The following is a 19,571-nucleotide window of genomic DNA, read 5'->3' as shown; positions in this document are numbered from 1 at the left end:
CTGTAGCTGTCTTCAGACACTCCAGAAGAGGGCACCAGATCTCGTTGCGGATGGTTGTGAGCCACCATGTGGTTGCTGGGATTTGAACTCTGGACCTTCAGAAGAGCAGTCGGGTGCTCTTACCCACTGAGCCATCTCACCAGCCCCCAAACTCCCGTTTTCTTTCAGCTACATCCTGCTTTCCCTATGCACTGATGGGTATCAATTGCTAAGGATAAGGTAGCATAATTTACCGTATGACATAAATCACTGTCATAACGACAGGCACTGGACTTTAGGCTAACACAAACCCCCAAGTGAACATTCCAAAGGAGATCTCTTTTCTTAGGATTTGGGGATGCAGGGGGATGGCTCTTGATACCAAGCCTGATGACCTGAGTTGGATCCCCAAGACCAGGACCCATATGGTGGGAGAAGAAATGACTTTCCCAAGTGATCCTCTGGCCTCCACATGATGCTCCACAGCACAGACATCCACACATACATACATGTGCGCGCGCACACTAAGTAAATGTAATAAAACATTTTAAAGTAAGTTATGAGACGCCCTCGCTCCTCCTATGCATTCCAACTCTGGGTTTTGGGTCTGGCTCAGATGGAAAAAGCAGCCCTGACACCTCTCATGGGAACTCACATTTCAGAGGGATCTCTCGCTCATGCACAACGGTGAAGGGTAGCTTCTCTTGGTCGTCCAGGGGCACAGAGTCCCGAGTAAACACAACTGTGACTGGCACCATGAGCCGGAGCTGCGCGAGGGATGAGGGGCATCGGGGTCTTCAGCAATGTCTGCACCTTATAGCTGGGCTGTCCCCCGGTCCCCCAGCCCCGGTTCTCCCCACCCAGTCTCACCAGCAGAGCATTCAGTCCACTGATCTCTGAGTAAGGCAATGGGGCCCGGTAAGTCTCCGTCGTCTTCCACCAGAGCGGCAGTCCCAGAAGGATGGCCACCGCGGCGAAGAAAAGCGCGGCACGCTTGCCCCGGACCACCTCTGAGGGCACAGAGGGCCGACTAAGACGCGGGAACTAGGGTGCGATGCCCGCCCACACCGAGATCGTGGAGGAGTGCGGGCGGCCGGGAACCCCGAGCAAGCCGCTCCCGCGTGGCGGACCCCCAACCCCAGGCTGGAGGGAGCTGTCAGGCTTCTCGCGCCCCACCCACACATTCTGCCCGCGAGACCTCCCCACTGCGCCCTCCACCTGAAATCCACCGCACCTAGGTCCGTGGCCGCAGCTCCGGCGGCCGCCATGGTCCCTTCCGGCTGCCCAGGTCGCCGATGGGGCGGGGCCTCATGAGCTTTCTCCAATCGGAAACTCCAGAATGAGGGGGCGGGACCACGGCGCGCGACCGCTGCCAATCACGAGCAACACTGCTGACGCACGCGAGTGCGCAGGCGGAGCCCGTGAGAGGGTATGCGCTCTGCTACACAGTCAATCTGACCCTGGGTTTTCCTGGAGCGCACTCTACTACGCCAGTTTAGAGAGGCGATAATCGCCATGTAGCCCAGGCTGGCCTTGGACTCTGGGCCCTGTCCAGTGCAGGGGATTACAGGCATGCACCACCACGTTCAGCGGAAGGGGAATATTTACTTAAATGAAGTCGAGCTTATCAAGAACCTGACTCCGGAAAAGCTTTTTCTTTTTTTTTTTTTTTTTTTTTTTTTTTTTGGTTTTTCGAGACAGGGTTTCTCTGTATAGCTTTCTAATGTCATTTCTAACAAAACGGTAACTTTTTAGCATGGTTGGCTACTATGTGATTAATTTTATTTTAGTTAATGTTGAGACAGATCTCCCTATATGATCCAGAGGGTTAAAGCGATCCTGTCCCTAATGTCTGATACCTCAGCCTCCCAAGTAGCCGAGACTATAGACTAGGATTTAAAAATCGGTTCCAATTCGAGCGATTTAGGATGCTTCATTGAAAAATTCCTGAGCACAGACTCTGTATAGTAATGCCTGCTGTTCAAATCCTGAATAGCCTCTCAGCCTCTCTTTGAAGCCTGTTTCCTCCTATGAAAAGTACAATGGTACCTACTTTACAAAGCTTTGTTAATGCATATAACAGTGGTTAGAAAAACAGTGCCTGGCAGAAGCATGAGTTAGCTGCTTTGGTTATAAGGTCAGGCCACACAGAGCAGAACATCAATGACTTTTCCAGTTCACATCTGTCTAGTGTCTCCCTACCTCACACTCTAGCCCAGGGGTAATCATTCACCACAAAGCCCTATCAGTAGTTCTAACACATCCAGACCCTCCGATGAATCCCTTCGCTACATGGAAGTGGGTCATAGCCCTTGGCAAGCTCCTAGACACTCAGCTCTGTAGCCCTGAGGCTTGGAAGGTTTCCTTATTGGAAAAGACCTAAGTGCACATTCTTCAGAGATGGAGGAGAACTGGCCCACTCTGATCCCTGCTTGTCCCCTTTGAGCCTTGCACAAAATGGAGCTTCTCATCCTGCTGGATCCTTTAAGTCCCTGGAAGACCTGTACCCTCCTCTCTACCCCCAGGTCCTCTAACAACTCCAGCTTTGGAAATCAGCAGGTAGGAGCCTGAGCTAGGGACAATGAACCAGGTGAACCCTTTCTCCACAAAACTTGAAGCCCAGGAAAACTCAGATCTCACCTCACCACCACCACCACCACAATCAGAGGGGCTTGAGATAGGATCAGCAAGAGGTCGCACACATGGAGGTAGACTTTGGTGTGTGCAACAGACAGACAGACAGACAGAGTGGTGTGCTGTGTTTTGCTCTCATTTATTTGCTATGTACTCAGAGCATAAGGAGCATGAGTCAGGGCTGGAGTTCATGTCCCCCTGATTCCAAGAGAGACGATTAGCAAGCAGAGCCCAAGGACAAACTATACCATCAAGGGTAACTGTTAGGGCTGGTAGAGACAGGAGAAAGGTCCACATGTTCTGTTCTGATTTCTAGAAAGTCCCCCCATCCTCAAACATGGGAGGGCGTCTCTACCCTCCCATCCTGTGGTCTCGGGTACAGCAATGTAAGGCATGTGAGATGTGAGATGACTTGGCGCTGGATAAAGATATCTCTGTTCTGCACAGCTATTTGGCCCTGGCTGTGACTATAGGCAAAATGGAGTGTGCATTGCTAGGCCAAGGGCTGTGGGTGGAATACGCGTGCCTCAGTAGGCATGGTTGGCGACGTAGAGGGACTGTGCTGCCGCTCCGCCATCTCCACTGCCTTCATATCTGCCCTGAGCTGCAAGCCCGTTCATCTGCAAAACGGAATGGGATTCGATGAGCAGACTGAGCCAGACCACGGATGTGGAATGCATGCTGCCCAGTTTGGGACCTCTGTGGTCCACAGAATCCCTCCCCAAGTCATCACCTCTAGCTCCCTACCTCTGCCCGCTTGATAAACTCCTCAGTAGCAGCCCCAGCATTATCCCTTTGTCCTCTCCAGGCATTGAGTGCAGATGCCTGCAGGGCACGCCCATAGGAGAAGGTGAGGGCCCAGGGCCGGGGAAGTGGGCAGCGGTTGATGGCATTGAGGTTGAGAGAAGCCTCCTCTTCACTCTGACCCCCAGACAGGAAAGTCACCCCTGGAGTAGAAGGAGAAGACAGACTGACTGATCATTCTCTGTCTTGCCCAGGGTAAAGGACCCCGGTGTCATGGAAAACCCTGAAGTCAGACCTGAAGGGATAGGAGCAGTTTAGTACCTGGGACAGCTGGGGGCACAGTACGACGCAAGGCAGTGACAGTTGCCATGGCAATCTCTTCTGGGCTATACTTGATGGGACAGGCATGGCCAGGGGTCACCATGTTGGGCTTGAGCAGAGTCCCTTCCAGGTATACATGATGGTCACTCAGGGCCTTGTATACAGCAGCCAGGACCTGGGGAGCAGAGGAGGTTTGTGCAGGGCTGGGACCACTGCCTAGCGCACTGTGCTCCCCACCCAGGGGTAGGTGGGTACAGGAAACCAAGGGCTCAGTATAGACTTAGTCTCTGAAGCCCTTTTGAGTATCAGTAAAGATCCTTAAGGGAGAGTGTGCCTGGATCTTAGCAGGGATGGGGTACAGGCACCCCTGCTAGGCCGTCCCTCCCGGCTATGTTTGGTCTTACCTTCTCTGTAACATACTGACAACGTTTGAGGTCATGGTCTCCGTCAGGCAGGATCTCAGGCTCCACAATAGGCACGATCCCATTCTGAAAGCAAGAGCAGGGTTAACTGGAAGAAGTAGCAGATAGGATGGGAGAAAGCCATGAAAGCACATCTCCACTGGCCCTGGGGCACTCATCCAACCACCCAACCCCCAGCACACACCTGCTGGCAGATACTGGCATAGCGAGCCAGCACATTGGCATTCTCCAATATGGCCAGTGCCGACGGCGTGCGATCGCTGATTTTCAGTACACAGCGCCATTTGGCAAAATCTGCACCGTCCTTCTTATACTGAGCACAGCGTTCCAAGAGCCCATCCAGCCCTGAAAACACAGTGCCAGCCTCACCACCCTGCCTCCATCTTGCCAGCATCAACGTGTCCCACCCCTGTACCCACCCAACAGGTACCTTGAGTGGTGGTTTCCCCATCAGTCCCAGCTAGAGGCACTACACCCTTGTCAACCTGCAAGGGAAACAAATAGAGGGCTGGCTTGTCACCCTCTTATATACACTGATTTCCACACCTAGCCCCCAGGCACCGCCAGGGACTGTGTACCTTGATGCCTACAAGAATGCCCTTATCCTGGATGGTGCGGACGAACGGGACACCATTGTCATCTTTCTGGTAGAGTGTCTCATGGAAGAAAATAACCCCCCCAATGCACTTTTTCACACGGTCATCAGCACTGAATAGGACCTGGCGGTACAGCCGGCGATTCTCCTCAGTGTTCTCCACCCCAATTTGGCTCAGCCTTTTGGCCATGCTGCCTAGAAGCAAGCAAAGGGGAGACAGACTGGTTCTTTGGCTAGAATTTCCTGGCAACCTCTCCTCAACCCTGACCACAGGCTCCCACTTACCTACGGACTCATCTGCAGCCAGAATGCCCTTGCCGGGGGCCACGATCCGTAGAGCAATATCCGACAACTCCTTCTTCTGCTCAGCAGAAAGAGCTGGGTATGAGTGGGGCATGATGACAGTTGTCTAGAATGGAGAGAAGACATAAGCTCTAGACTCCAAGGACCTTCTGCTTCCTCTCCTAACCAAACAGGCTTCCCAGCACGGGGCTGGGAGCAGGAGAGCAGCCTTTGGCCTGGAGCCTAGGCATCAAAGTGGTATCAATCTCTTTGACAGCGAACAGAGTCAGGGCCCCAGTTCCCACATCTCCTTTTGTTCCTGGTGGGCACCCTTCCCAGCTCCAGAAGAGATGCAGCATGGGGGATGGGAGGCAGCAGCCCTGAAGCCACAGGTCTTCCTGGAAACTGCTGCCAGGTTGAGAATGCCAGCTCTTCTTTCACTGAATCTGGCCCCTTCCTGAGGTAAACAGAAAACCTGTTGTTTCTGATTTTTGCTTTCCTGTTTCCCCTTTCTTTTCTTCAAAAGGGTCCCTAAGGGGGGGAAATCACTTTTCCCAAAGGTTTGTGAATGAGATGTTTAACCTACAGCATCCTTCCCCAAGTCTAATGGAAGGCAGGGAGCAGAGAGTAGCAGCGGTACAGGTACTGAAAACCTGACTGCCTTTGCTACTGCCTACTCCCCTACCTATGGTGGAGATTGACTCCCGGGGCTGCAAGTATGGTAGGAGAGAGGCTAGCAATATCAGCATACATGAGAGGACAGGAAAGGGACATCACCAGATCATCTCTAGTACCCAGCATTCCCTCATATGCAAGAGGCACAGGAAATAGGGAGGCTTGGCTCCCCACAACTCAGACTCCTAGTAGAGACCCCAGAGGCGAGGAATTAAGGCTGAGTGAGTGGATTATGGGAAAGAGGGAGAGATGCAGGAAAAGCAGGAAGGAGACATGGAAGAGATGAGACGGGTAATGGTGATACAAGCTAACCGGTTCTGATGCTCTTCCTGGGCCTATACCCTAGAGCAGAGGACAAGCCTAGAAGAACCAGAAATGGACTGAGATTAAAATGTCCTGGGTGGAATACACTGACCCCAATGAAAAAGTCCTGGAGGCAGAAGACTTGGAACTGGAAAGGAGAACTAGAAGGAAGACGAGAAGCACGTTTTTCCTGAGCCATGCATGGGGTTTCAAAACCACAGAAAGCAGAGGAACTAGGGTCCCAGGGAACAGGGCAAGGACAGCATGGGAAGACAAACGGGACGCGAACATCTCAAGCTTGCTTGGGGACCTTACCTATACTCAGCCAGTCAGCAGCGGGAGCCACAGCACAGCTCACTTTTCGTCTGATTAGCTCGGTCCAAGCTGGAGTAAATAAGGTGGCAGCAGTTGCCGCAGAGCTACGTGACTCTCTGGGGGCGTGACAGATACCTCCCATCCTGGTCCCGCCCTCTCCCCAGGACTGGTGTAGGGTAAGGCCACGCCTTCAGAGGTGGAGTAGTGAGGTGGAGTGATTCCTCTGCCAGGGTCTGGAAGATTGTTAGAGATGCCCTTCCCACATCATGGAACCCTGCCAACAGGACCCTAGAGGGAAGAGATGGACTTGTGTTTGTCTCTACCACAATCAGTCCTTTGCTGTGAAAGGCATTGTGTGGAATGTTGGGGATTAAGCCTGGTTTAGAGGAGAGACCTCTAAACATCAGCAGGTGGGGCAGAGGCCCACCTAACAGTGCCCCACTTCAAGACATGGAATAATGGAATTGAGTTTCTGTGCTCTGCCCCATATTTACCAGTGCCTACCCCCAAGGGGGATGGAGAAAGTAAGTGAATGGAGTCTTTTCTGTTCCCCTCAGGCAGTGGTCCAGGGAACAGGCAGTCCATTGCCCTTTTTTTTTTTTTTTTTTTTTTTAGAAGAGAATCAAGCAAAGAAAAGCAGTCAGCCTTGGCTTTAGCTGCAGCAGGAAGTGGTGAAGGGTGCCTAGGCTGAAGTGCTGATCTGCCTCCCTGATTTCACCTGCCCACTCCTACCCCCAAAATAAGATTCAGTGGACTGGAAGGACTACATTAAATACACTTTATTTAAATAACATAAAACATGGTCGGCTCTATGCCAGTTGGTCTTACTATTGGGATAAGGATTGGGATAAGGAGTCCTGAAGGACACTGGAGTGGAGTGGAATTCATTTTTCAGGGTTTTTGCTGTGTTGTCCGTGTTAGGTTCCCAAACTCCTGGGATTCGGCAGTCCTCCAGCTGTGGCCTCTGGAGCAGCTGGAACTACAGGTGCACACCACTGCATTCCAATATTTTCAGTTTCTTAGCTCAGAAATTCTAGCAATCCTTGTAACTCCTTGCAACTCCTCATAGTCTCTGGGATAGACAGTAGAGTCTGGGAAGAGACAGAAAACAGTTCTGAATCACAAGCCTGAAGCCAAAGCTCCTGGCCTGTGATGCTGGAAAAGTGAAAATGAAGCCACTGTAAGAAGTCAGCTGAGAACTGGAGCCGTGCTCCTCGGTCCCTCTGGCGGCCAGGTCCCACTCCCTCCTTCACTTTTACCTCATAGACATGCTGAATTGTGTCATCGAGTTTCTTTAACTCTGTGTCAGAGCGCCGAAGATTCTCCTCCAGGATGTGCCTCTACAATGCAAACAGGCTTCATAAACCCTACACTTAAAGAACACAGCTAGAGAGAACAGAAATAAGATGTATGGCAGGGTGCTTGCTGTGGTGGAAGGAAACTGAACTTCTTACATGGCTCAGATACTTGTCCATCAGCTGTTCCTTCTCAGTTTTCATCTCCAGGAACATAACCCTCAGCTTGCTCACCTATAATATGTCCACATTAATAGGGGCATAGCGTGGGGTCCCCATTATTTGTACAGATCCTTTGTTAACTCTGTGTTACCTCCTGTGAGAGAAACACTTTTTCCTGGATCCAGTTAGTAGCCATCAGCTGACAGCTGGGATCTAGCTGGCCTTCCAGGGCTTCCTGGAGCACTTTAGTCTCTGTCTCTGCACGCCGAAGTGACTGTGTGAGCTGGGTCACCTCCTCCCTGAGGTTCTGGGAACAAGAGCAGAGGTAATCCAACAGCACTCAGGGGTAACGGAGATAACCCAACAGTGCTCAGAGGTTCTTTCTCTCCTTCCTCCATCAGGTGGGAAAAGCAGAGACCCGGCCATAGCATGAGGAGAAACGTACTATGAGCTGGCCGCTCTTGTCTATTTGCCCCAGGATCTTCTCGTTCTGCTTCTGTATCACTTCCAGGAGCTCCTTCTCATTCTGTGAAGAAAGGACAGAAGCACCGAGGAAAGGCTCACTTCTTTTCAGCCCTTGCCAGAAGACAGGACAGAATGCCCAAGCCATGCTCAGCCCTGGGGACTCTTTCATATCCGTCCACTTCTTATTCAGGACCAAGTCAAGCATGGCACATCTTGGTTTCAGAACTCTGCTTCAGTTCTGGGCTTTTCTCCTGGGTCTGCTTGGAGAAGACAGGTCAACCCAGCACTAGTTCTCAGATATGAAATGTCTGACCCCAAAAGGGCAAAACTAGAGCAGTAGTTGGAACCCCCCCCCACTACCTAGATTCCTAGAAAGGGGGTCCCAGTGGGCCAGCGGAACTGCCCCAGTTCCTCACTGCCCCACTTTAAGGTCCCTCCTTCACCTTGCGGAGCAAGCACAGGGCCTGGTTCAGCTTCTCCATCTCTGCTTCCTTTGCCTTCAGGGCTTCTTGATGCTCTTCTTCTTGGGCCTGTAGTCTCGAGTGTAGTTCACAGCTGGGGGAGGGGGGGAGAATCTGGCATCATTCTCATGCTCTGCCCTTGGCATGAGGGCTGCTCTCCTCACTCCCCATCATTAACACTGACACCGCTCACATTTCCCTCTGCAGGACCCCAGTGGCCTCCTCTTTAGACTCTTGCAGCAGGGAACACAGGCTCTTAAGCTCTTGTAACACAGTACTCATTTCTGCCAGGCTCTTCTCCAAGTCTGGGGTCTCTGAAAGACAAAGTTCTAGATGGAGACATAGCCCTTCTGCCAACAAGGACAGGGTACACAACCACTGTTCCCACAACTTTATGTTCCCCACCCACATGGTTTAACTATCCGGAACATTACAGATCCCAAGAGACAGAAATAAAATGAGCCCAAGTAGAATTGAGGTTTTTAGAGCAAAGCACTTCTGACTGCTTTTGTCTTTGCACATCACTACCTGACCTTTGAGAAATGAGGGATGGTCCCTGGAGCCCATCCTAACCTGTAGGCTGAAAGGAAGCCATTGAGGCTACTCGGGTGAAAGCACTCTTCACACTTCCAAGCAATGGCACAGGAGCTGGTTCTGGTACTAAAGCAAAAACAAATCAGGTTTATTTAGCCACATAGAAATTCATGGCCATCCTGAACCACATGAGACCCTACCTCTTTTTTTTTTTTTTTTTAAGATTCATTTATTCTATGTAAGTACACTGTAGCTGTCCTCAGACACCCCAGAAGAGGGCATCAGATCCCATGACAGATGGTTGTTAGTCACCATGTGTTTGCTGAGAATTGAACTCAGGATCTCTGGAAGAGCAGTCAGTGCTCTTAACCTCTGAGCCATCTCTCCAGCACCGAGACCCTACCTCTTAAATAAAAACAAAAACAAAAACCCAACACCATAGAAAGGGGTAAGACCAGCATGTCTGGCAGTGTGCGTCTGCACTGCTGAGAGCAAGAGCAGGTCACTTTCCACTCCCTGAGATGCCAAGGTTGTTAACCTTCATCTACTGCTGCTGTCGGGGTCTGTTCTGAGATGCTGCTGTCATTGGACAGAGGGTGTTCCTGGGCTGGAGCAGAGCCTGTGCTGGGCAGAATGATCTCTGATTCAGCCTGGGGACAAAGGAAAACAATATCAATCACTGTCCCGCTGTACTTTACAACTTTAGAATGATTTCCTGAGCTCTGAATTGTCCTTCCAGTGTGAGCATCCACGATCTACCTTACAGCAGTTCTCTCTCTAGCTTCCCATGAATGCCTTTCCCTGAACACTCTTATGTGTTTAAGTCTCACCCACTAAAACAACAGTAATTAAAAAAAAAAAAAAAGCCCTTAAATGTTTTAGTGCCTACTGTCCTTTCTCTTCTATTTAATGAGGAGGGAGGAAGGCAGGCAGGCCTATAATTCTACCTTACTATCTTGTCAGTAGTGCGCCACTGACATCCTTCCTTCCTTTCTTTCTTTCTTTTCTTTCTTTCTTTCTTTCTTTCTTTCTTTCTTTCTTTCTTTCTTTCTTTCTTTCTTTCTTTCTTTCTTTCTCTTAGCATTTATGTATGTGTATGTGTGCATATGAGGACAGAGGATGTCAGATGGCCTGAGGCTGGAGTTACAGACAGCTGTGGCTATGAGATGTGGGTGCTGGGAACTGAACTTGGGTCCTCTTCAAGGACAGTATGCGCTCTTAACCACTAAACCCTCTTTCCAGGCCTGGCATCCTTACTTTCAAACACAACAGGTACTTTCTAGCCCTTACTTTACTGTTTGACAATGATGGCCAGGCTTTGGGAAACCATTTCTTCTGGATCATGATCAAGGCCTCATAGACAGGCCTTGGAGAAGTTTCTCTTCTCAACTCACAAGTCTTTCCTTAACTCTTGGACCTCACATACATGTTTGGGGTTCAGTCCTTTTTTTTTCACTCTGTCTCCACCCTGAGAGCTTTGCTTTTGGAACTCTCTACACAAACATTCACTTCAGACCATCACTTCCACTTGAATGACTCTTCAATCCCTTTCAGTCAACTGGGCTTTTTCCCAGTCTCTGGGCCCAAAGAAAAGACTTATGAAAAAAAAAAATCACAGAATGTTCCAAATTAAAAGTTAGTGTGTATAAAGCTAAGTTTTGTTGTGAATAGCTGTAGGGCTAATTATATTTGAGGTTAATTCCGGTCTCCTTCGAGGGGCTGTGAACAAGGAATGAGTCAGCACTCAGGTGATTTCCTGTAAACCTGCTTGCCACCTTAATTTGTAAAATAAAGGAGAGCTGATGATTGGGCAGATAAAAGGGAAGGTGGAACAGAAGGTGGAGAGAAAGAAGGAGAAAATAGAGGGAGAGAGGACACAGAGGAGGAGGCAGAAGAAGAAAAGCGGAGCAGAAGCACATGGCCTGGAGAAACTGCAAGTTCGAAGAGGTCTCATAGATGTGGAAGATGGTAGTGTAGTGGTAGATCTGCCCAATCTAGAGGCACAGCCTGTGTTCATATTAATTGTGTTGTGTTTTCATTGCCTGGGGCATATCTGGGATGGAGAGATTTACCTTAACAAAGTTTACCATTTTCTCTGTTGCACTCTCTCAAAAAGATCTGTTCCCAGGTCAGTATTTACTGTTCTAGATCATAGCAGACAGCAAATTACAGCTTGCCAGTGGCTTTTGCAATGTCTCAGGAAGACTCCGTCCCTTCAGTACTGCCAGTGGCTGCTCTGAGGTACATGGCAGAGCTGAGTAGTTGAGACAAAGCCACATGGCCTGCCCACAAAGCTGAGACATTTATGATATGCCCATTATGAATGTGCCACTCTCTCAAAGTTTGCCAGGCCCAGTCCTAGATGCTAGTGTCCCTTTCCAACAGTCTTGCCATAAGTCACTAAGCTCAGCTACTTTTATGTCCTGTTCTTTTATGTGTATGTGTGTACATACTTAGTGTACACACACTCGTGGGTACACATACCTACAGCTCAATCTTTTTGTTGTTATTATTTGAGACAAGGTTTCTTCATGCAGCCCTTTCCTGCCCTGGAACTCACTCTGTACATCAGGCTGGCCTTGAACTCAGAGATCCACCTGCCTCTGCCTCCTGAGTACTAGGATTAAAGGTGTAAGCCACCACCTGGCTCCATGACAGGATCTTAATTGTTCTTCTACCCTATTCTTTGAGGCAAGGTAAGAATTCACAAATATAGCTAGCTAGTCTTGCTAGCCAGCACATAGTAGGTTCTGGGGAGTCAAACTCCCATCCTCTTGTTTGCATGACAAACATTTTACCCACTGAGCCATCTCTCCAACCCCAAATCCTAAGTATTGGCTGGGCTCATTCCATCCATCCCCTCCTCTGTAACCCTCCTACTCCTAGCATTATTAGTTCAAATCTTCAAAACGTGGCTCACCCATTTCTCCAGACTCACCTCTACTCTACACACAAAGCCTCCTTTTAAGTTCCCATAGTAGTTGGTGGAGATAAGCCACAGTGACAACTTTACAACTGTCTTCCCTGCAGCTTACTGCAGGGCTTTGAGCATTATCTGTGCTCAGCCCCCAGTTGAAGAAGAGGATCTTGGTTGTACCTTGATCTGTTGAATAAGCTAATTAATTCTAAATGCTGAATAATATCAACCACTTATTGTCATTATGTATGGTGGAGAAGCCAAAAAAAGCTAGGCTAACTTTCTTTCTTTAAATACCAATACCCAAAGAGAAGTAATACAAGTGCCTAGGAAAAGCAAGTCCATGTGATCTCCTGAAAGGTGAGCTCTTCTTTTTATAGAAAAGAAGAAAGGATTTCGGATCAAAAACAGAAAAGATTAGATATAGAAACATCTGGAGGCCAGGTGTGGATGGAAATGAGACATGTTATACAAGGAGCAGGGCTAGAGCAAAAGGTGTGTAACTGGAAGGTGGAAGAAGGTCTAAATGACAGGTTAAAGAAGTTCCTGAAGGTAACTTAAAATCATCAATAGTAGGGCTGGCGAGACGGCTCAGTGGTTAAGAGCGCTGACTGCTCTTCCGGAGGTCCCAAGTTCAAATCCCAGCAACCACATGGTGGCTCACAACCATCCGTAAGGAAATCTGATGTCCTCTTCTGGAGTGTCTGAAGATAGCTACAGTGTACTTACATGTAATAAATAAATAAATCTTTAAAAAAAAAAACACATCAACAGTCACAGAATGAAGCAAGAGCGGGGTTTTGAAGAAGTCAGCTGGAGAGGCCGGAAAGGTAGCTCAGCTTTCTGCTCTCCCAGAGGATCCTACATCACTCAGTTCCTAGCACCTACATGAACATTTCACAAGGGTAACTGCAGTTCCACGGGACCCAATGCCCTCTTCTGGCCTCCATAGGCACCTGCACACATGTAGCATATGCTCACTTAGACTCATACACATAAGCATAAATAGATAACAAAATCTTAAAAAAGAAAAGTCTATTCTATATAAGAAAAGATGCGGGCTGGAAAGATGGCTCAAAGGTGAAGAGCACTGACTGCTTTTCAGAGGTCCTGAGTTCAATTCCCAGCAACCACATGGTGGCTCACAACCATCTGTAATGGGATCCGATGCATTCTTCTGGTGTGTCTGAAGACAGTTACTGTGTACTCATATAAATAAAAATATACAACTGGGGAACTGGGGATTAGAAATAAGGCTAAGTGGTAGAGTGCTTGCCTGATATGTTTGAGGTTGAGTTCAATTCTCAGTACTAAATTGAAAATGAAAAAAAAAAAAAAAAAAAAAAAACCGATAATGATATGAGAAGGAAAGCCAGTGTCCTACCTTGTTCTCCTTGAGTTTTGCCTGTAAGAAGAGGGTGAGAGTCTGTAGCTGCTCAGCCAGTAGCCACAGCTCTTGAGAATGCTGGTGTGTCTTCTCTAGGGCTTGTTTCTCATGCTTTGCTTCAGTGCTGGCCAGCTCAGCCCTGAAATGCAGGGTCCCAAAGGGGAGCACAGATCAGGCACTTACTCTGAGCACTTCTCCCCAGAGAGAGAGAGAGAGGGGGGGGGGGGGCTCGACACTCCATGGTTCTCTTCTGGAAGAGTTGGTGGAGGAAGCACTGTGGAGAGCAGAGAGCAGCACCCTTACCTCAGGCTGTCCACGGTGTCCCTGAGGGTCTCACACTGCAGGCTGCGCTCCCGCAGTAACTCTAGCGTGACTTTCAACTGACTCTCAATCTGGCCCAGCTCCCGGTGAGCAACTTGACTTTCTTCATCTATAAACTGGAAAGATGGGGGAAGGAAGGAAAGAGAGGGAGGGATGAAGGAAAGAAGAAAGGAGGGAGGGAGGGGGAGGAAGAAGAAGGAAGGAGAGAGAGAGGAAGGAAGGGAAGGGAACTTTAAAGCCTAGGGGAGAGGCAGAGTTCTCCAGTTCAGTCCCAACCTTCACCTCAACCCCAACAGGCTAACGTCAGTCCTGAGGTCGGCCCCACCCCCAGCCCTGCTCCAAGCTGAGCTGCTTTTACCTCCACAGTCTCCCTCAGGTCCTGGACCTCCTTAGCCAACACAGCCTGCTGCTGTAGCAGTTCTGCTTGTATGTGTTTCAGTTCCATTTCTTCCTTTTGCCATCTGCCAAAGGCCATCGATTAGATCCCATTCAGACCTTTATGCTGGGTCTCTCTGGCCACAGTAACCTGCTGGAACTCACTGAGTAGCCTGCTCCTTGTTGCTCTGGGTAAGTTGGCACAGCAATTCATCCTTCACGGCCAGGTCCTGGACACAACGGGAATGCTGACTCCGTAGTTCCTTTAGTTGACTATCTGTGCTAGTCAGAATCTGCAGCTGAGCCGAGAGATCTAGATCAAAAGTATCCTAATGACATCATGGGGGCCACTAAGCCAGGACCCCTAAACACACACAATTTTGTCCCAAATCAAGTGTTTCATAGCACCTCCTTACTCCCCTGCCACACAGCAAGCAGATCAACGGTTTATGCACCTGCACACATGTGCACACACCTGCAGTAAGGCGACTATTTTCCAACTTCAGTTGTTCGATTTGGCCTTTACAGTCCTCTAAATGGGCAGAGACTTGTTCCACTTCCTTCACAACCTAGAAAAGACAGTTCCCTCCCTGTAGTTCCTCCAGAGTCAAGAACCCTGGGACTCACTGCGGCTTTTCCTGTGGACAACAGAGCAAACTTCCAGAGCAGCAATACTGCAGAAAATGAAGTTGCTCCCAGGAACAAGCAGAGACCAGACAAATTACTGAAATAAAGATACTGCGAACAAAGGAAACAACTGGGCTCTGCAATCTTACAGCTAAGCAAGCAGACCTAAGCAGCCCCCACTCCAAGTTACCTGCTTCTTTTCTTCAATTGCAGCATCACGTTCCTGAAGGGCCTGCCGGCTCTTGGCTGTGAGTTTCTTGGTGAGTTCTCGAGACCGACTCAGCAAAGCTGCCCATATCCCATACTACCAAAGTAATTGGATCAGTAGAGCATACTCAAGGACAGGAAATTGCCTCTAAGGGAGTGGTAGTGATGGCCCCAAACACTCACATTCAATTGGACTGATGTCCAGTCCTGCTGCAAGGCAGAACTCAGACTCACTGTCTGCTGAGCCAGCTCCTTTTGCTCTGTGTGAAGCCCTATCTGGAAGGGAGAGATTATGGAGGCAGCTAGTGGGAGTGTGCCCATCTTTTCAGAGTCATCATGGGCCCCAAGAACAAAAATGCCCTTAACCTAGCAGTTAAGCTGGGAGTGCTGGCACATACCTTTAATTCCAATGCTCAAGAGGCAAAGATAGGCAGGTTTCTATGGGTTCAATGCCAGCCTGAGCTACATAGCAACTTGTCAGAAAAGGAAAACACATTTACCAGTTGGGTCTGTGCCTCCTGTAGAAGGCCTCTGAATTCCTGCATAGATGTGAGACCCTGTTCCAGTTGGCTGATGCGCTGGCTGGCATGTGCACGGAAAGCCTCCAGTACTGCCTCTGCCTGTTTATGGAAAAGTTTGCAAGGTCATGGTGTGTAACAGAAGAAATGGCACAGAAGGCCAGAACCACTGAGATCTCAGTAGCCCTTCATTCCCCAAGGCACCTCAAGTCCTTCCTCTAGAATCTGAAAGTGGAGTCCTCCTACATCCACAGACAGTTGCTGGCCACCTTACCGCAGCCTTGCCTTTAAGGGCCATTTCCTCGCTGTGCCTTGCCTCCTCACATTCTGTTTTGAGGCTCTGCAGCTTTGCCTTCAATTTCTTCAGTACACGAGAACAGAAGGAAACCAGGGTTTTTGACCGCTGAGACTACAAGAGAAGAATGAGATGCTATGGCTTGTGCCTTCCTCCTGACCCACAGTCACACTTCATGATGCTTACCTCCTGACTCACTGTCACTCTGCCTTCTTGCACGTGTGTCAGGGACAGGTGAAGCAAGGTCATCAGGTCTCTAGAGACTAGACCCCATGATTGCTGTAGAGGGAAAGGCAGCAAGGATAGACCAAATACTCAGTAAAGGAAATGAAGGGAAGTTACTGACCAATGAGACGTTGCTAATAACAACCCAGGATCCTCCAATTCTTATCTTCACATGGGCCCCCAACAGCAGATTAAATTCAAGCAATACCTACCATGACATTCCTGGCTTGCAGTAGAGCCTGCCTAATCTCCTTGCTGTCCTGAAGATGTTTAGGTGTCTTAGTGACCTAGCCAAAAAAAAAAAAATTACTTTTTAGATGGATAACATACATTAGCAGCCTCTAATGCACCTTCATACCAATGAGCTACAAGAACTGTTCATATGAGATAGAAAAGTTAGCTCACAACCAAGCAAGAAATAAAACCTAGAGGAGGCTGGGTACTTAATAAAATGCTTGCCTTACAAACCTGAGGACCCACACTTGGCTACTCGGAACCCACATACACAGCTGGGTTCAGGGCTAGAGAGATGGCTCAGTGGTTGGCAGCACTGGCTGCCTTCTACAAGACTCAAAGTCAGTCCCTTGGAATGGGTCTGGCACCTAGCACTGAAGTCAGGTGGCTCACAACCATCTATAACTCCAGGTCCAGGTGATCAAATGCTCTCTGCTGGCCTCTACAGCTACCTGTATACATATGGTGAACTGTACACACACTCGAGCACACACACACATACACATAAAATAAATTTGGAGGGAGGAGGGGTTGAGACAGGGTTTCTTGGGTGTAGCCCTGGCTGTCCTGGAACTTGCTTTGTAAACCAGGCTGGCCTCGAACTCAGAGATCTACCTGCCTCTGCCTCCCAAGTGCTGGGATTAAAGGCAAAAAAAAAAAAAAAGTTGGCTGCAGCCAGGCATGGTGACAAGACACTCCTTTAATCCTCTTGTGGCTCCTCGGGCACCAGGCCCACAAGTGGTAGGCTCATAGACATAAATACAGGCAAAACCCCATACACATTAATTAAGTAAATGAATGAATGAATAAATAAATACATAAATCATTGCACCATTACAAGCTCACGCACACCATGTCAGCTTTTTAACCCATCTCCTGGGAATCAAACTTAGGCCTTCAAGCCTGCTCGCCATGCACTTTACCTACGGATTCTAACTTCCACCTACTCCCCTACCCCTACCCCCACCTCCATCTTTTCTCCTTGCAGTGCTGGACTATGAATTTAGGGCCTCATCCATACTAGACCCTTAACCACTGAGCTATCTCCAACCCCTATTTTCTAACTTTAGCACTTTAACCACCGACTTCATTATGGCAGATGAAAATCTTAAGTTAAAAAGGAGTTAGACCTGGCAGCATACACTGGAATCCCAGCCCTAGGGAGGCTGAGGCAGCATGGTCATGAGTTTGGTGCCACTTGGGTTACAAAGCAACTCTGTGTTCCAAGGAGTAGTTTTCTTTCCTTTCCTTTTCTTTTCCTTTTCTTCTCGTTTCCCTTCTTTTCCCTTCTTTTCTCTTCTTTTCTCTTCTTTTCTTTCCAAGACAGGGTTTCCCCGTGTAGCCTAAGTTGTCCTGGAACTGTCTCTGTACCCCAGGCTGGCCCCTGCCTCCCACAGGGAGCCTTCACTGCTGCTGAGGTTAGTGCAGGGGCCATAGTGCTGAGTCACTGAGCAGTGGCACTCAGACCTCAGGAGGCGGTCACCTCATCCTCAGGGTCCCTGACAGTGTGTGCAAAGGCACAGAGTACCACACAAGTCCTGGATAGAGCACACACACTGCTCAGAGCCCGGCAGTCAGGCAGATGATGAGATTAATGTGAAGAGGCAGCCAAGCATCAAGGACATGCATGGGAATGGCAAATGGCTGAAGGAATGTCATTTCCTTTTCTGGTTCTGCTTCAGTGGCCTCCCAAAGGACCTGGCAGCTTCAGAGAAAAAGGGTAGAAGGCAGATCTGGGGACATGAAATTAGGCCAAGGACAAGAAAAAAAGATACAAGTTTCAAGAGAGAGAGAAACTGGTCAGCTAGAGAAACAAGGAGCCCATGGTTTCCAGATTCAAGGGGAAGGTAGTTACATTGGTAGTGTCTGCAAGTAGAGAGAGGGTGTGGGGCACTGTCCCTTCCCACAGTCACTACAGTTAGTACAGTGACATGCTGACTGTCCATCCTTTCCCCAACACCGGTCTCTTTCTTCCTACCTCTGTGATGCCACAGCATGAGGCCTCTACAACGGCGTTCTTTACTGCTATTTTACAACCACAAATAACAAAATAAAAGACAGGCCCTTACCTAGCTCAGGCTGCTGGCCCTTAGCTCATAGCTGAGGTAGACCCTGAACTCCTCATCTTCCTACTCTTCCCAAATACTGGGGTTACAGACCCTGCTAGAACACTGGTCCTAAAATTACTTTCCTCTCACGAGAGTTTGATTCCCAGCACTCACACCTGAATCTCACACCCAGCGGTGACTTTTGCTGTAGGGGATCTGACACCTCGAGCTTCCACAGGCACTTGTACATGAAAAATAAATCTTACGGGAAAAATACTACTAAAGTAAATAATTTCCTCCATATCTCTTATGTAGGTTTTCTCTTTTTTCCTGGCTAATTTTTATCTATACCTTTACATATGTGTCACTGTTCGCACATGTGCAGGTCAGAGAACAACTTGCAGTATTTCTCTGCTCCCACCATGTGTATTCTAAGGATCAAATTCGGGTTATCCGGCTTGGTTGTGAGCATCTTTAGCAGCAGCCTTTTTCTGACTTTTTTTTTTTAAAGGTTTATTTTTATTATTTTTATTTATGTGTATGTGTGTGGGTAGGTGCCTCCAGAGGCCACAGGTATAAGATCTCCATGGAACTAGACTGATAGGTGGTTCCCCAATGTGGATGTGGGGAACTGAACTTACTCATAACCTTTAAGCCACCGGTCTAGCCCCCTTCTCTCTTTTGAGATAGGGTATCGCCCTGAAGTCCAGGCTGGCCTTTAGCTCATGAAACAGATCAGGCTGGTCTCAAACTTGTGTCAAATCTGGCTCTGCCTCTTGAATGCTTGGACTGCTAATCACCATGACAGGCTAATACAACATCTTTTTAAACTTCTTAATTTGTTGTTGTTTTTGAGACAGGGGTCCCTTGTTTAGTCCTAGATATCTGTCAGAAGCCATGTAGGAAAGGCTATAGCAAGCAAGCGAGGTTGGTGGAGATGGCCCACCATTCTGCATGGCTGGGGTGGGTGCGCTCTAAGAGGCATGGACCCCAGAAATGAGACTTCACCCCAGAAATGCTTCTTGCTGCTGATACGCCTTTCCTGCCACCATTACATGACCTAATGATTCCTGGGCATCAGTCAACTCTATTGTACAAATATCCTGCAGATCAATATAAAAAACTGCAAATAGGGGCTGGTGAGATGGCTCAGTGGGTAAGAGCACCCGACTGCTCTTCCGAAGGTCCAGAGTTCAAATCCCAGCAACCACATGGTGGCTCACAACCATC

General features: G+C 48.8%; 3 protein-coding genes across 3 annotated transcripts in view; all 3 read right to left on the bottom strand.

The window, feature by feature from the left end:
• Positions 1-1,274, bottom strand: part of Pigs (phosphatidylinositol glycan anchor biosynthesis class S) — an 18,890-nt gene extending 17,616 nt beyond the window's left edge. The window contains exons 1-3 of the mRNA XM_029483546.1: positions 1,214-1,274; positions 850-989; positions 635-746 (exon numbers count right to left, since the gene is read on the bottom strand). Of these exons, the coding sequence (XP_029339406.1) occupies positions 635-746; positions 850-989; positions 1,214-1,247 (286 nt within the window). The 5' untranslated portion in view covers positions 1,248-1,274. The remainder of the gene's footprint in view (positions 1-634; positions 747-849; positions 990-1,213) is intronic.
• Positions 1,275-2,728: 1,454 nt separating this feature from the next.
• On the bottom strand, positions 2,729-6,403 carry Aldoc (aldolase, fructose-bisphosphate C). The gene is made up of 9 exons (XM_021176440.2): positions 6,271-6,403; positions 4,981-5,104; positions 4,679-4,890; positions 4,531-4,585; positions 4,285-4,445; positions 4,083-4,166; positions 3,679-3,853; positions 3,361-3,560; positions 2,729-3,233 (listed from the first exon to the last, which is right to left on the bottom strand). Exons 2-9 carry the CDS (start codon positions 5,090-5,092, stop codon positions 3,141-3,143), a joined length of 1,092 nt encoding a protein of 363 aa, XP_021032099.1. The 5' UTR covers positions 5,093-5,104; positions 6,271-6,403; the 3' UTR covers positions 2,729-3,140.
• Positions 6,404-7,071: 668 nt separating this feature from the next.
• Positions 7,072-19,571, bottom strand: part of Spag5 (sperm associated antigen 5) — a 20,658-nt gene continuing 8,158 nt past the window's right edge. Inside the window, exons 5-24 of the mRNA XM_021178222.2 lie at positions 16,272-16,346; positions 16,021-16,113; positions 15,814-15,948; positions 15,522-15,641; positions 15,205-15,297; positions 15,005-15,118; positions 14,663-14,756; positions 14,353-14,500; positions 14,171-14,273; positions 13,795-13,928; positions 13,489-13,630; positions 9,726-9,837; positions 9,227-9,313; positions 8,847-8,967; positions 8,636-8,747; positions 8,173-8,253; positions 7,879-8,034; positions 7,725-7,799; positions 7,530-7,610; positions 7,072-7,361 (exon numbers count right to left, since the gene is read on the bottom strand). Of these exons, the coding sequence (XP_021033881.1) occupies positions 7,290-7,361; positions 7,530-7,610; positions 7,725-7,799; positions 7,879-8,034; positions 8,173-8,253; positions 8,636-8,747; positions 8,847-8,967; positions 9,227-9,313; positions 9,726-9,837; positions 13,489-13,630; positions 13,795-13,928; positions 14,171-14,273; positions 14,353-14,500; positions 14,663-14,756; positions 15,005-15,118; positions 15,205-15,297; positions 15,522-15,641; positions 15,814-15,948; positions 16,021-16,113; positions 16,272-16,346 (2,148 nt within the window). The 3' untranslated portion in view covers positions 7,072-7,289. The remainder of the gene's footprint in view (positions 7,362-7,529; positions 7,611-7,724; positions 7,800-7,878; positions 8,035-8,172; positions 8,254-8,635; positions 8,748-8,846; positions 8,968-9,226; positions 9,314-9,725; positions 9,838-13,488; positions 13,631-13,794; positions 13,929-14,170; positions 14,274-14,352; positions 14,501-14,662; positions 14,757-15,004; positions 15,119-15,204; positions 15,298-15,521; positions 15,642-15,813; positions 15,949-16,020; positions 16,114-16,271; positions 16,347-19,571) is intronic.

The sequence above is a fragment of the Mus caroli genome, chromosome 11 (genome assembly GCF_900094665.2).
Source record: "Mus caroli chromosome 11, CAROLI_EIJ_v1.1, whole genome shotgun sequence".
In the NCBI taxonomy this organism is placed as follows: domain Eukaryota; kingdom Metazoa; phylum Chordata; class Mammalia; order Rodentia; family Muridae; genus Mus; species Mus caroli.
Note: the sequence above shows the minus strand (reverse complement) of the source record. Positions and strands in the feature narration are given on the sequence as shown.

Bases quoted from the DNA above. Each gene is read 5' to 3' on its own strand.
- Aldoc (XM_021176440.2), bottom strand. From the start codon at position 5,092: ATGCCCCACTCATACCCAGCTCTTTCTGCTGAGCAGAAGAAGGAGTTG. The intron at 4,446-4,530 runs GTACCTGTTGGG...CTGTGTTTTCAG, and splicing joins TGGGGAAACCACCACTCAAG to GGCTGGATGGGCTCTTGGAA. The intron at 3,234-3,360 runs GTAGGGAGCTAG...TCCGTTTTGCAG, and splicing joins AGTTTATCAAGCGGGCAGAG to ATGAACGGGCTTGCAGCTCA.